The sequence below is a fragment of the Sinocyclocheilus rhinocerous genome, unplaced genomic scaffold (assembly GCF_001515625.1).
Source record: "Sinocyclocheilus rhinocerous isolate Xijiao unplaced genomic scaffold, SAMN03320098_v1.1 scaffold1758, whole genome shotgun sequence".
NCBI lineage: Eukaryota > Metazoa > Chordata > Actinopteri > Cypriniformes > Cyprinidae > Sinocyclocheilus > Sinocyclocheilus rhinocerous.
The window spans coordinates 142,772-155,049 of NW_015631050.1; the positions used below are offsets into that span (position 1 = coordinate 142,772).

At 38.8% G+C, this 12,278-nt stretch overlaps 2 protein-coding genes and 1 pseudogene across 5 annotated transcripts in view; all 3 read left to right on the top strand.

Annotated features, from left to right (window-relative positions):
- The first annotated feature begins 571 nt into the window (after positions 1-571).
- Positions 572-5,161, top strand: LOC107741335 (NEDD8-activating enzyme E1 catalytic subunit-like; annotated as a pseudogene).
- Positions 5,162-5,328: 167 nt separating this feature from the next.
- On the top strand, positions 5,329-10,956 carry LOC107741316 (protein FAM13A-like). Of its 4 annotated transcripts, none has more exons than XR_001640195.1 (9): positions 5,329-5,946; positions 6,130-6,247; positions 6,336-6,542; positions 6,654-6,831; positions 7,048-7,174; positions 7,350-7,408; positions 7,541-7,627; positions 7,851-8,598; positions 10,904-10,956. XR_001640195.1 is itself a non-coding variant. In XM_016554012.1 (8 exons), the coding sequence occupies exons 1-8, from the start codon at positions 5,911-5,913 to the stop codon at positions 7,900-7,902; spliced, it is 864 nt and encodes a 287-aa protein (XP_016409498.1). In that variant the 5' UTR covers positions 5,329-5,910; the 3' UTR covers positions 7,903-8,865. The 4 variants fall into 4 exon arrangements, 1 of the variants encoding a protein (XP_016409498.1); XR_001640194.1 differs by lacking the exon at positions 10,904-10,956 and adding an exon at positions 8,897-9,241 and having other exon boundaries at positions 7,851-8,838; XR_001640196.1 differs by lacking the exons at positions 7,541-7,627; positions 10,904-10,956 and adding an exon at positions 8,897-9,241 and having other exon boundaries at positions 7,851-8,838.
- LOC107741317 (protein FAM19A4) overlaps positions 10,948-12,278 on the top strand; it is a 6,047-nt gene continuing 4,716 nt past the window's right edge. The window contains exons 1-3 of the mRNA XM_016554013.1: positions 10,948-11,019; positions 11,250-11,406; positions 11,962-12,117. Coding sequence (XP_016409499.1) covers positions 11,262-11,406; positions 11,962-12,117 — 301 coding nt within the window. The 5' untranslated portion in view covers positions 10,948-11,019; positions 11,250-11,261. The remainder of the gene's footprint in view (positions 11,020-11,249; positions 11,407-11,961; positions 12,118-12,278) is intronic.

Genomic DNA, 12,278 nt, shown 5'->3' on the forward strand with positions numbered 1-12,278 from the left:
TAAAAATGAAGAATAGTTTAAAAATCTGCATTATGATACACCTTACTGATGATGCAAACTATACAGGCAAGCAATTCATGAGACAAGGGAAAAAAACAAACAAATCTCTGAATCAAAGAAAATAAACTATAAAGGCATAGTAAAAAGTCCAGTCATTGTGATCTTCATGGTCAGTGTGTAAAAATTAAATTATAGCTTGATGCTGTACACAAGCACTGATAGTATTTAGTTATGTGCTGAGGACATAGGCCTACTTTATACTCTTACTTATACCATTTTTGTTCTCTTCAGATGACATTTAATGTCGAGCTGTATTAAACCAGTGGCGATCTTCCCTTCAGCACGCCTAAAAATTGCAAAGGAAAAAAATATTTGTCAAAATAAATGGCGATAGAAGTGGGTTACAAGCAAGCGGCAACCTCCCGGGCTGTGTATGGCAAGCCGTTTTAACATTTAATCTATAAGCCGTACTAGTATCTATTTTCATGGTACTAGTATCTATTTTTTAGATACTAGTATCTTTTCCATTAAGTACTAGTACTTATTCATTAGGTACTAGTGCTATATTTTCTTGTTTGAATAGTAGCTGTTTAACAAATGGAATAATTTTTTTTTTTAAATGTAGTATTCACAATAAAATATGTGGTAAATTAGAACACTCTTTTTTTACTTTAGTCCACAAATGTGTTATTGTTTGTGATACACGTGATTAAAACGTTTTATAGACGTTCAGGTCTGACTGGACCGATTTTGGACCTTTTTAGAACATTGGTCAAATTCAGATGTGCCTTTCACGATGTTGCACAATGGGTGTGTGATTATTTTATATGCAGGCTTATACTTAAATTATGCAGCAACACATCTTATAAACATCCAGAAGATGACACATTTAGACGTCCAGGGACGTGCAGAAAAGACGTGTAATTCACGGACAGAAGACGTCAAAGACGTCGGTTCAATTTTCATTTTGGATATATTTTTCAACCATGACGGGACGTGTCGGAGGGACGTCTTTTCAACGGTCATTAAACGTCCAAATGTTTGCTGGGATTTAAGGGTATAGGGGGCGATTTCGGACACAGCCCCGGGCTATAGGTAACACTGCATTATGGTGGTTGTCACATGTATCTTAAGTATATTTTGGGATTTTTTTAAATTTAGTTTTTTGCTAGCATGGCAGTTGAAGGTTGTGGTATCGGTGACTGGAAAGGCCGCTAGAGTCACATGCAGAAGTTTCTGGAGAGAACTGGCCCCTTCACACACCCAGACTTTGAACCTAATGAGGAGGTGAGAAAAAGTAGTACTTTATATTATTTATTTAAAAATATATATTTATTTATTTATTTTTCAATTTTTTCTCTTCTTGTTTTGTGATATTTGGACACTTTGTACTTCATTTTAAAAGACACTACAGTTTCTGTTGGAAACATGCAAAATCCTGGTCATTTGAGCTGGGGGTCTTGGCTGTGAACTACTGAAAAACCTGGTAAGATCTCTATCTATATTTTAAATCCAGCCCCTTATTATTATTTTTTTTTTTATTCAGTGAAAACCTGAGCATACTTTTTTTTAAGGCTCTGTCAGGTTTTCGTCATAATCATGTTGTGGATATGGACATCATTGATGTCTCCAACCTCAACAGACAGTTTCTCTTTAGGTACGACCATTAAAGTGTGCATTTTAAAATGGATATCTGAGTTTGTTGGCACCTACATTATTTAATTTTATTTATGCCTAACTTCTTAAAGGTCCAAAGATGTTGGACGACCTAAAGCAGATGTGGCAGCAGAGTTTATAAACCAGCGTGTTCCTGGTTGTAATGTTGTACCGTATCCTTTAAGTTAATGCCTCTGCTATGACTATGACTTTACACTTTTACTGAAGTTCTGAACACACGTGCTTAACATCTCATCTCAACAAAAAATTTCTTAATTTGATTTCAGACACTTAAAAAAAAAATCAAGATTTTGATGCTTCGTTCTATAGACGTTAGTGCAGATTTTTCATTATATCAGAACCCCTCTCTTTGAAGTATTTATAGAGTCTGTGATCTGATCTATGAATATTTCTTCTTTGCCCTGTAGAGTTTCATATTATTGTTTGTGGACTGGACTCAATCATTGCCAGGCGCTGTATAAATGGGATGCTGGTCAGTTCAGATACATCAAATGCATTTAACTATGACTTGGATTTTTATCAAAAGCCAGTAAACAAATGTTTGCTTAATAACACATTGAAACTACCTGCACTTTAAAACTAAACTGCCCCCATTGAGACGGACAAGCCACACAGTCATTTTATTCCCCATCCATCTGTAATATTTGTATCAACAAATATTGTATTTTAAATTTTTACAATTAATTTTATTTTATTTAGTTAAAATAAATTCAATTAAAATTTCTTAAATACTTAATTTGTGTAATAAGAGGAATGATGTGCAGTTAGCAGGTCTTTATTGCGAAATAAACCCGAAAGGGTGATCAGGATTTTCACATAATGCTGTAAAAGTACTTGTAACAATACTAAAATTATGTGTAAAATAGTTTTGCTGTTGTAAAATAACTTATAACTCAGTCATTTTTGGTAACACTTTATTTTAAGGTGTCCTTGTTACACATGTTACATGTACTTACTATTATAATAACAATAAATTATACATAATTACATGCAAGTAACCCTAAGCCAAACCCTAATCCTAACCCTAACCATATAGTAAGTACATGTAGTTCATTAATATTACTCAGTATTTAAATGTATAATTACACTGTAACAAGGACACCTTAAAATAAAGTGTAACCTATTTTTTTTTTTACCAATGAAATTTCATTGCAAATACTTTTTTTTCTTTGTGGATTTTATTTTACTTAAGCCTCTGCTTGGGCTCACATCTGACTAGTCTAGTGCAGCTTTGACACTTCCAGTATTAAAATATTAAATTTTTTATTAAGTGAAAAGGAATATGCAGCATTATAGTAAATTCATTACCTTACCATCATATAATGTCTGCCACAGTAGCTATAAGCCCTGGCAGATGTGTTTTGGTTTAACTGTAGTTGGTGTGGTTTCTCTTCAGTTGTCCCTGCTTTCTTATGAAGATGGAGTTTTGGATCCCAGCTCTATCATTCCTCTGATAGATGGAGGGACAGAGGGCTTTAAAGGGAATGCAAGAGTCATCCTGCCGGGAATGACAGCTTGTATAGACTGCACACTGGAGCTTTACCCACCACAAGTACTGTAGTCTCACCCTCATATGCTGTTAATTCCATTCATCACTGTAAATGAAGGGTTTGCTGTGACCATACAATTATACATCACTCGTAGTGCTGAGATGAAGTGACTGTCTGCTTTTGTCTGTGCTCTCTTCAGATCACTTTCCCAATGTGCACTATTGCCTCAATGCCACGGCTACCAGAGCAGTGCATAGAGTATGTGAGAGTGCTGCAGTGGCCCAAAGACAAACCCTTTGGAGGTGTGTAAGCTATATATATATACATTTGTTTTTAAGAGTTTATATGACCCTGACATTTTTGACGGTGAATTGAATGGCTCTACATTGCCATGTGATTGTTGTGTGTCTGCAGATGCTGTTGGTCTGGATGGTGATAACCCAGAGCACGTTCAGTGGGTGTTCCAGGAGTCTTTAAAGAGAGCAGCTGAGTTTAATATCACTGGTGTCACCTACAGACTCACTCAAGGTAAAGCCAGCTCACTGATATAGCTGAGAAACGTCAAGAGTGCTTTCTTATAGACTGTAATTCTAAGATGTTCATGCTTTTCTTTCAGGTGTGGTTAAACGAATCATCCCTGCTGTTGCATCCACAAATGCAGTCATCGCTGGTATGGATTGAACCTGAGAGGAAACAACTATATTCTTCCTTTAGGTTTTTTTTTTTTATTCTTAATTTATGTAGTTGAGTTTTAAAAACTACAGTTTCCACCGTCTGCTAAACTGCAAGAGGTGCTGGAGTATCTGACTGAGAATGCTTCTCTGTAAGTACACGATTCCCATCAACTCTCTCTCCCTGCAAATGATTTATAAATACTGATCTGCTTGAATTTAAAACGTTCTTTTTAGACAAATGAAGTCCCCGGCTATCACTGCAACACTTGAAGGCATAAATAAAACACTCTACCTGCAGGTGAGACAGTATCAATATGCTAAGATTCGGAATATAATGATGTTTATTATATTTCTGTACTGCTTAAATCTTAAGGTTTTATTTGTGTTCTTCAGACCATTGCCTCAATTGAAGAAAGAACTAGACCCAATCTTTGCAAAACTTTGAAAGGTGAGATCTTTTCAAGCCATGAGAACCACAAAAGCACAATTGAAATTGAATTCCCAAATGGTCAGAAGGTTGCCAGCATTATCATTTTATTCACCATGTCCGTGTTTCACCATGATTTGTGTGTATGTGTGTTGAAGAGCTGTGATTGGCTGATAGACAGGAGTTAGCTGTTGCTGATGTCACCACGCCTCAGACTGTCCTCTTCAAGCTCAACTTCACGTCAGAAGCATTCAGCATTAAACATGTACAAAGTTAATTTAATGGCAAAGGTTCCTCAAATTCACCCGCAACAAGTTTATTTGCATCATATACCTAAATAACTCCCTTCATGTGTAGAGTCTGTATGTGCTTTGTACTTCAAACTGAAATATCATGTATTGTGTTCTCATTCATTTGTAACTCATAATTTATGAGGAATGTTGTCATTTTATTAACCAACAATCCAGACAATTTTAGGATTATTATGCAAGGATGATGAGACCTGTACCACAAAGCGAGTTTAATCAGGTAAGATTCAGTACCACAAAGGTAGATTGGTGTTCACTGGGATAGTAGCAAACACTGCACAATTAACTTACTCCAGTGCAAGTTATGTTCTCAATCACAGGTCACAAACATGTATTTGACCAATCAGCATGTCTAAGACGTGCAGTGAAGTCACTCATCCTGTATCTCTCACTCCAAATTAAAGCACTTTCATTTGAGCTCTAATAATGATCATATTATTCATCGTGATCTCGTGTAAGTGTTTATATTCATGTTTTTTAGAATGAACATTGATGAAACCAATCCTATATTGAATTTCTTTAAATAGTTTTGTGGGACAGGCCTCTGGTAATCCTGTGTCAGTTGCAGTTTTTGTTTAGTAGGTATAGCACTTTACAGTAAGGTCTCGGTTAACATTAGTGTAAAGTGTTACCATTGTAGTTTTATTTCTGTTGTTTGCCTTTGTGTCTTGTAAAATGTGTTTTAAGTTAATGTATGTACATATTGTTTTTGCAGATGTTTGTGAAAGAATTTGACCTATAATAAATTATTTGCTGAAGTTGTTTAACATTTATTGGCAAATGTATATTTTAGTTGAAATATGAGGAAACAGCGTTATGTAGCTGTATTCACTCTGCTGAAAATTATTTTTATTTGTTTGCATTAATTGCTTTAATTTTATTTATATTTCAGTGTCTTAAATGTTAATGTATGCACAATTAGTAATGGTAATCAAACACAACTGGACCATAATAAGAATGTTCTACATCAGTAGAGCGCAATTATGACGTGAAGAGTGCAGCAGGTACATATGAACATTCTTTTCTAGAATTCTCTGTTGGGAGATTTGGAGATTGTTGCGGTTGGTGTTTTTTGTGCGTTTGGCGAGTTTCTACAGTGATTGAATTTTTCGGCTATTCATTTTCGGTTTTTGACTTGTTTTCGGACTTTGACTATCGGCTTTGGATTCGCTTCGTATTTTGACTCTCGGATTTTGACTCCCTTCCGTTTTTGACGCGAGATTTTGATTCGGTTTGGATTCCCGGCTTTGACCTTTTTCTTTTTTTGACTCACGGCTTCGGACAATCATCGGATTGGTTGACAACTCGGCGACTGAAACCCCCCCGATCCTTTCATGGAAATGGGAGCGGTTAGTGTTTTATCAGTGTGTGTAAGTAATATGCGATATGCACACAGCAGATTACTAACAATTCACAAATAATGACTGTCCAGTGAAGAGCTTCATAAAGTTTCCGTTTCCGTCATAAAGTTGCTTTCTCATGCATGGTGTGCTGTGCAGTATAATTCCCAGTAAACCTTCCTTTTTTTTCTACTGAACTTTTGTCTTGTGTAGGTGGAAACACCAAGAGCTGTGTTCGGTGTTCCCCTCATCAGCCTGAGGAAGAGTGGACAGATGAGGCAGGGTCTTCCTCTGGTGCTCACACACATAGTGGAGTTTGTGGAGAAGCACGGTGAGTGTCGTGTGTGACAGTGTTTCTCAGTGTTTGTCAATTGTATGCAGAGATTGTGTGCATTTGTAAACTCTGTGTTTGTGTTTAGGTCTCAGTAAGAGTGGCCTGTTCAGAGCCAGCGGGTCAGTGAAACGCTGCCGGGAACTGAGGATAAGTTTTGATCAAGGAGGATTTCCAGAGTTTGACAGTGGGGATATTCTTACTCCGGCCTCCTTGTTGAAAGTTTTCCTCAGGGAATTGCCTGGTGCACTTATTCCAGAGTCACACAGGACACAACTGCTGAATGTGTTCAAAGGTAAGTGAAGTTGAGGTGGTGATGAGAGCACATTTTAAGTACTCGCTGCACAACAAAACAGATTTATCAAATTTGACTGAATATTCTTGAATTCTTTATTTTATCTTGCAGATTCAAAAGAGAGAGAACTGAATCAGGCTGTGAGGACGATCCTGAACAGTCTCCCAGAGGAACATTTTAATGTCCTCTGCTACCTAATGTTCTTCCTGTCCCGTGCGGCTGCTGAGAGTCATCTAAATCTTATGACATCTGGGAACTTGTCAATAGTTTTTGGACCCAGCATCTTTCAGTAAATGTTTTCAGCGTGTGTATTCAGCTGATAGTCCGTTCTTCTGAACACATTACTACATAACTAAAGGTCTGAGTCGTCTAGAATTACATGCACAAGTTTTCAGAGTCTTATGAGACGCAGAGACCTGCAGTCTGATGGAGCTGTCAATCATAAAATGAAGATGGGTGTGTGGTGTATTTAGTAAGGTGACACATTTGTTGTCTGTGTGTACAGCGTTCCTCTCAGCCCCACCATGGTTGAGGAACAGGGGCAGTGTAACGCTTTGACTGAGCACCTGCTGGACAACCTGATCCACCTTCTGCCAAACATGTACCCTCATGCACCCACCAGCATCACAGCAGTGAGTTTATACGGCGTTAGAAGTTTATGTTTCAAATGATGGTCACATCTTCGTGTGATTGGCTTTATGAATTAAATAAGAATGTTGTTAAACTGTAAATAATAATAGATAATTCTTTAGTTTTGTATATATATGAGAGATTGAAAATGTTTAGAAATGTGTTTGTGTGTTTTAGGAGGAAAGGGACTGGGCTAATGAAGAGTGTGTCCAACAGCTGCCACTAACAAAAATAAGGTACATTTGCTAAAATCACACACACTTGTGCAGGTACACAGGATGCTGGTCATTACAGGTTTATTATAATTAGTTTATTGTATAATGCTTGTCAGTCCACATTCATGCTTGTTTTATGTATGTATGTTCCAGATCAAAGCTGCCTAAAATTGGACGACTTGGACGATTGAGAAAACGATTAAGAGGTTTTTGGAGAAAGTTGTGCTCATGCACTTGCAGGTACATAGTATGATCACACTAGACAACATTTTTATGTTTGGTGATGAAAAAGAGAGAGGAAGAGACTGACCTGGTTGTCCTGTGCATGCGCTCATATGAAGTTTAGAAATAAAGTTTTACTATGAATAAGATTAGAAGAGAGTCAAGATTAAAGTTTTATTGGTCCTGAATGTGTTTAGTGAACAAACTTTACATATATTTTTTTTATTCCTTTGCCTCATAGCAACGACACAGAGAGTGGAGAGGCCTCTGCCAGAGTGGAGACGCAGACATAGGAGAGTAGAAGACATTATGGCTTGTGAGGATTTCCACAAAACACTGGGGCCAGTGAGGTTCACTGCCAGGCAGTAGGGTCGGTGAGGATCACCAGAAGACACTGGGGTCAGTGAGGGTCACCAGAAGACAGTGGGGTCGGTGAGGGTCACCGGAAGACACTGGGGTCGGTGAGGGTCACCACAAGACAATGGAGCCAGTGAGGGTCATCGGAAGACAATGGGGTCGGTGAGGGTCACCACAAGACAATGGGGCCAGTGAGGGTCACCAGAAGACACTGGGGCCAAATGAGCGTTACCGCAAAACACAGATGAGGGTTACCGATGAGGGTCACTGCAAGATAAAAGGGCTGGTGAGGGTCACTAGATAACACTGATAAGGGTCAACCGGAAGGCAATGGGGTCAGTGAGGGTCACCACAAGACAATGGGTTTGGTGAAGGTCACCACAAAAAACTTGGGTCGGTGAGGGTCACCGCAAGGCACTGGGCTCAGTGAGGGTCAACACAAAACACTGGGGCTGGCGAGGGTCACCGCAAGACATTGGGGCCAAGTGAGGGTCACTGCAAAACACTGGGGCTGGCGAGGGTCACCGCAAGTCATTGGGGCCAAGTGAGGGTCACCGTAAAACATTGGGGCCGGTGAGGGTCACTGCAAAACACTGGGGCCGGTGAGGGCCATTGCAAGACATTGGGGCCAAGTAAGGGTCATCGCAAAACAGTGGGGCTGGCGAGGGTCACTGCAAAACACTGGGGTTGGTGAGGGTCACTGTAAGACACTGAGGCAGGTGAGGGTCACCTGGAAGACACTAGGTCCGGTGAGCGTTACTAAAAGATAATGGGGCCAAGTGAGGGTCACTGCAAGACAATGTTTCTGGCGAGGGTCACGGCAAGTTAGTGGGGTTGGTGAGGGTCACCCGGAAGACATTGAGGCCAGTGAGGTTCACCACAAGACACTGGGGCAGGTGAGGGTCACTGCAAAGACACTGCGCTGGCAAGGGTCACCCCAAGACATCTGGGCCAAGTAAGGGTCTCCACAAAACAGCGGAGCTAGTGAGGGTCACTGCAAGAGAATGTGGCTGGCGAGGGTCACAGCAAAACACTGGTGCTAATGAGGGTCACCACAAAGACATTGGGTCCGGTGAGAGTCACTGCAAGACAATGGGATCAGTGAGGGTCACTCGGATGACATTGGGGTCGTTGAGGTTCACCGCAAAACACTGGGATCAGTGAGGGTCACTGGAATGCACTGGAGATGGTGAGAGATGATGGCAGGTTTGATTATGAAGACACAAGCATGACAGATGCTGATGTTGTTGACACAATTAAAAACTTCAATCAGCTGACTCTCTTTTTTTCTTGATTAAGTCTGTACAAAGTCTTTAGTTTTTGGTTGTCCAGGCAAGTTGAATTTACAAAATGCCAAATTTAGCAAAAGCCAAAATTAAGCACTTAAAATTTCAGCTGTTTACAAATTTATGTATACTAAAATAAACAGGTATTTTTATTATTTAATACTTATGATTATTACAAAACACGCATATTATAAATTTTATGCATATCTAAAATATCCTTTTAATTGGACTTAAGTTAAATCACATGTATTAGTGTTGTTATCAAATACTGTGGAAATATTAGTATGGCGGTATAGAATAGACAGTTTCTTCCTGAAACTGTCATGAGCTCGCGCTATGAAAGAAATATCCCTGTCTACCGCGTAACTAACACAAGTAATCGCCTTTAGAGTAGTAATAGAGAAGATCTGAATGTGAACAGATGGTCTCTTGATTAAGCGTCTTTCTGACTTTGCTAAACCAGTTTTGAATTAATACATGAAGAGGAGGGACACTCGTTTCCCTTAAGAAATACAGGTAAGGCAACTCTAAACTTACATTTTTAAAAGGAGCAGTTCGAAATATTTGTATTTTCTATTCGTTTACAAAATTATCCTCAAATACTGTATGTGTACATGAAAATTATGAGTAACGTAAACGCGGCGTGACTGGGTTTTTTTTATGTCCGCGACAATTTACAAGTTATTTGTGTAGTAGCCTAATAGCAAATAAAGCTGCGCAAATATCGCATTAGTTCATTAAGGAGCTTGTTTTAATCTTTTGCATTTTTCGTCATATACTATAAAAAAGTGAAGAGAAATAGTCCTCGAAAACGACACTCTTCTGAAAAGGGAAGATTGACACGAGTCAGCGAATCTATTGGCTCAATTTATCACAATTTTCGTCTGTTTAGAAGTCAGGAAGTGTCTGTAAATGAGTAGCCTATACCAGTAATTTAAATAACAGATATTAGGCCTACGTTGTTTTTCAGTATTGGTTTGCATTCGTTAATAAGCATGTAGCCTTTCTCCCTTAACCTCTGTGATGTTTTTACCTTAATTTGGCAAAGCCTCGACGAATAGATTGCAAGCCTATTACTTTTAATTTTTTACTCTTCAGGGTGAACAACGGGGATTTAAAACGGAAAAACTGAATAAAAAAAGTGAAAGAAAAGAGTTTCAACCTTGAGTAGTCATGCATCTCGGATTCATTCTAATTAACATCATGTTTTGGTCTAATATATTTTTTTTGTTTGTTTGTTATTGTTTAGGCTACATTTAACGTCCTGTCAGTTTTAGGCTATAGTCATGATGAGCTGGTAAGCAAGTGGATCTAGATAGGCTTTACGTGAAGTTGCTACTGTGCTTTGAAAATGTGTGAATATCCTGAACATTAAAAATGTTATCCTGACAACATTTTTGTTATCTTTCCTGGGAGACCTGGAAAAGCGCTAGGTAGCGGTTTTCCATAGTCAGGTACTATATAAAAGCTTGTGTTTACGGATACTCTGTCAATAACAGTCAGATGAGAGCAGTCACCTGAGCTCACTAGTCATGTCAGGGATGCAGATTGGCAGATGAAAGATCAGATTGACCCCGGGGGACTCGACAGTAATACTGACTCTAATCGCTAACAGTATTTTATTTCCCTCACACTTTTTGTTTCTTTCTAGGCCTTGCATATGGTGAAGATTATAACAAGGATGATGCTACTGAGCCTCAGACATTCTTTTGCGTTTGATGGCTCGCAGATGACAGAGCATTAAGTGAAGTGTCATTCTAAATTCAGGTATCCTCTAAAGATCTACCAGTTTGAGGCAGAGCAATTACTATGGTTAATAAGATGTACTGAATGTATGATGTCATAATATTCATATTTCTCGGTATTTTAGCTGTAAGCTTTGGGCACATTCTGTTATTTTTAAATATGCTATAGAAATAGGCTTTTGTAAGTACATATGCTGCTTGCACAGTATTAAAATAATCATCAAGACAAAATACATTGCTTTTTTATCACAGGAAAATGCAAGAATGCATTGCAAAAGAGAAATCTGCGTGAAGCTTATCTACAGGAATAAAGTAAAGCAGAAACCAGGGGCTCTTCTGCTTGTGTGTGTGTGGCTCCTGTGCTCACAGTCAGTGTCCAGCAGCAACCAAAGCTCTCGAGGCCAAACCGGTGAGCTAAGCTAGTGCAACATCTCTCTCTCTTTCTCTCTCCCCCTTTTGTCTTTCCCCTCAGGTCCAATTAAACACACTGGACACACAGTTATATGGCTCTGCTGGGAGCACAGTCAGACCACTGCTAATAACAGCTAAAGAACCATTTGCCACCCACTTATTATAACTCATTCAATCATTCATCATGAGGTGTTTGGTAGATTGACAGTAGCCTACGTTTATTTGCATACTTAAAGTCAAATAGTATATATATATATAGTATACATCACTCCGTGTCAAATTAACCAAAGTTCAGAAACTTCCCTAGCTAAAAATAATAATTTAGGTAATTATTAATGGGTTTTTTTTGTTCTGCTTTTTGTGAAGTCACTGGATCAGAGCTCAGCGGAGGCTAATTGTAGTGTTGTGAATGTCCATGTGAGGGCGCCAGAATACTAGAAATAATGTTGCCTGTGCCTCTGTTTTCACAATTTTATATTTCAAGATGTGTGTACACGCAATATGACGAACATTGTGCATGAAATGTCTCTGACTGTCTTTCTGTCAATCTAAGGTCGGTCTGAAGTTAAGCCGGGTACCTGTGAAGTGGTGGCAGCTCATCGTTGCTGTAATAAGAATAAAATAGAGGAGAGGTCTCAGACGGTCAAGTGCTCATGTCTTCCTGGACAGGTTGCTGGGACCACCCATGCTCAACCTTCATGTGTAGATGGTATGTCCACTGTCCACGGATACAGCTTTTTATTTTATTTTTTGTGTGATGCTGCATCTACACCGAGAGGCAGGGCCGTTTCTAGCCAATTTGACGCCCTAGGCGAAATCCCTATTGCCCCCCCAAAAAATTATATATATATATATATATATATATATATA

What these genes read in the sequence shown, in the direction of transcription:
- LOC107741316 (XM_016554012.1), top strand. Translation starts at nt 5,911, where the DNA reads ATGGAAATGGGAGCGGTTAGTGTTTTATCAGTGTGT. An exon ending in ACTGCTGAATGTGTTCAAAG is followed by an intron (nt 6,543 to 6,653) that starts GTAAGTGAAGTT and finishes TTTATCTTGCAG; the next exon opens with ATTCAAAAGAGAGAGAACTG. An exon ending in TTTGGACCCAGCATCTTTCA is followed by an intron (nt 6,832 to 7,047) that starts GTAAATGTTTTC and finishes CTGTGTGTACAG; the next exon opens with CGTTCCTCTCAGCCCCACCA.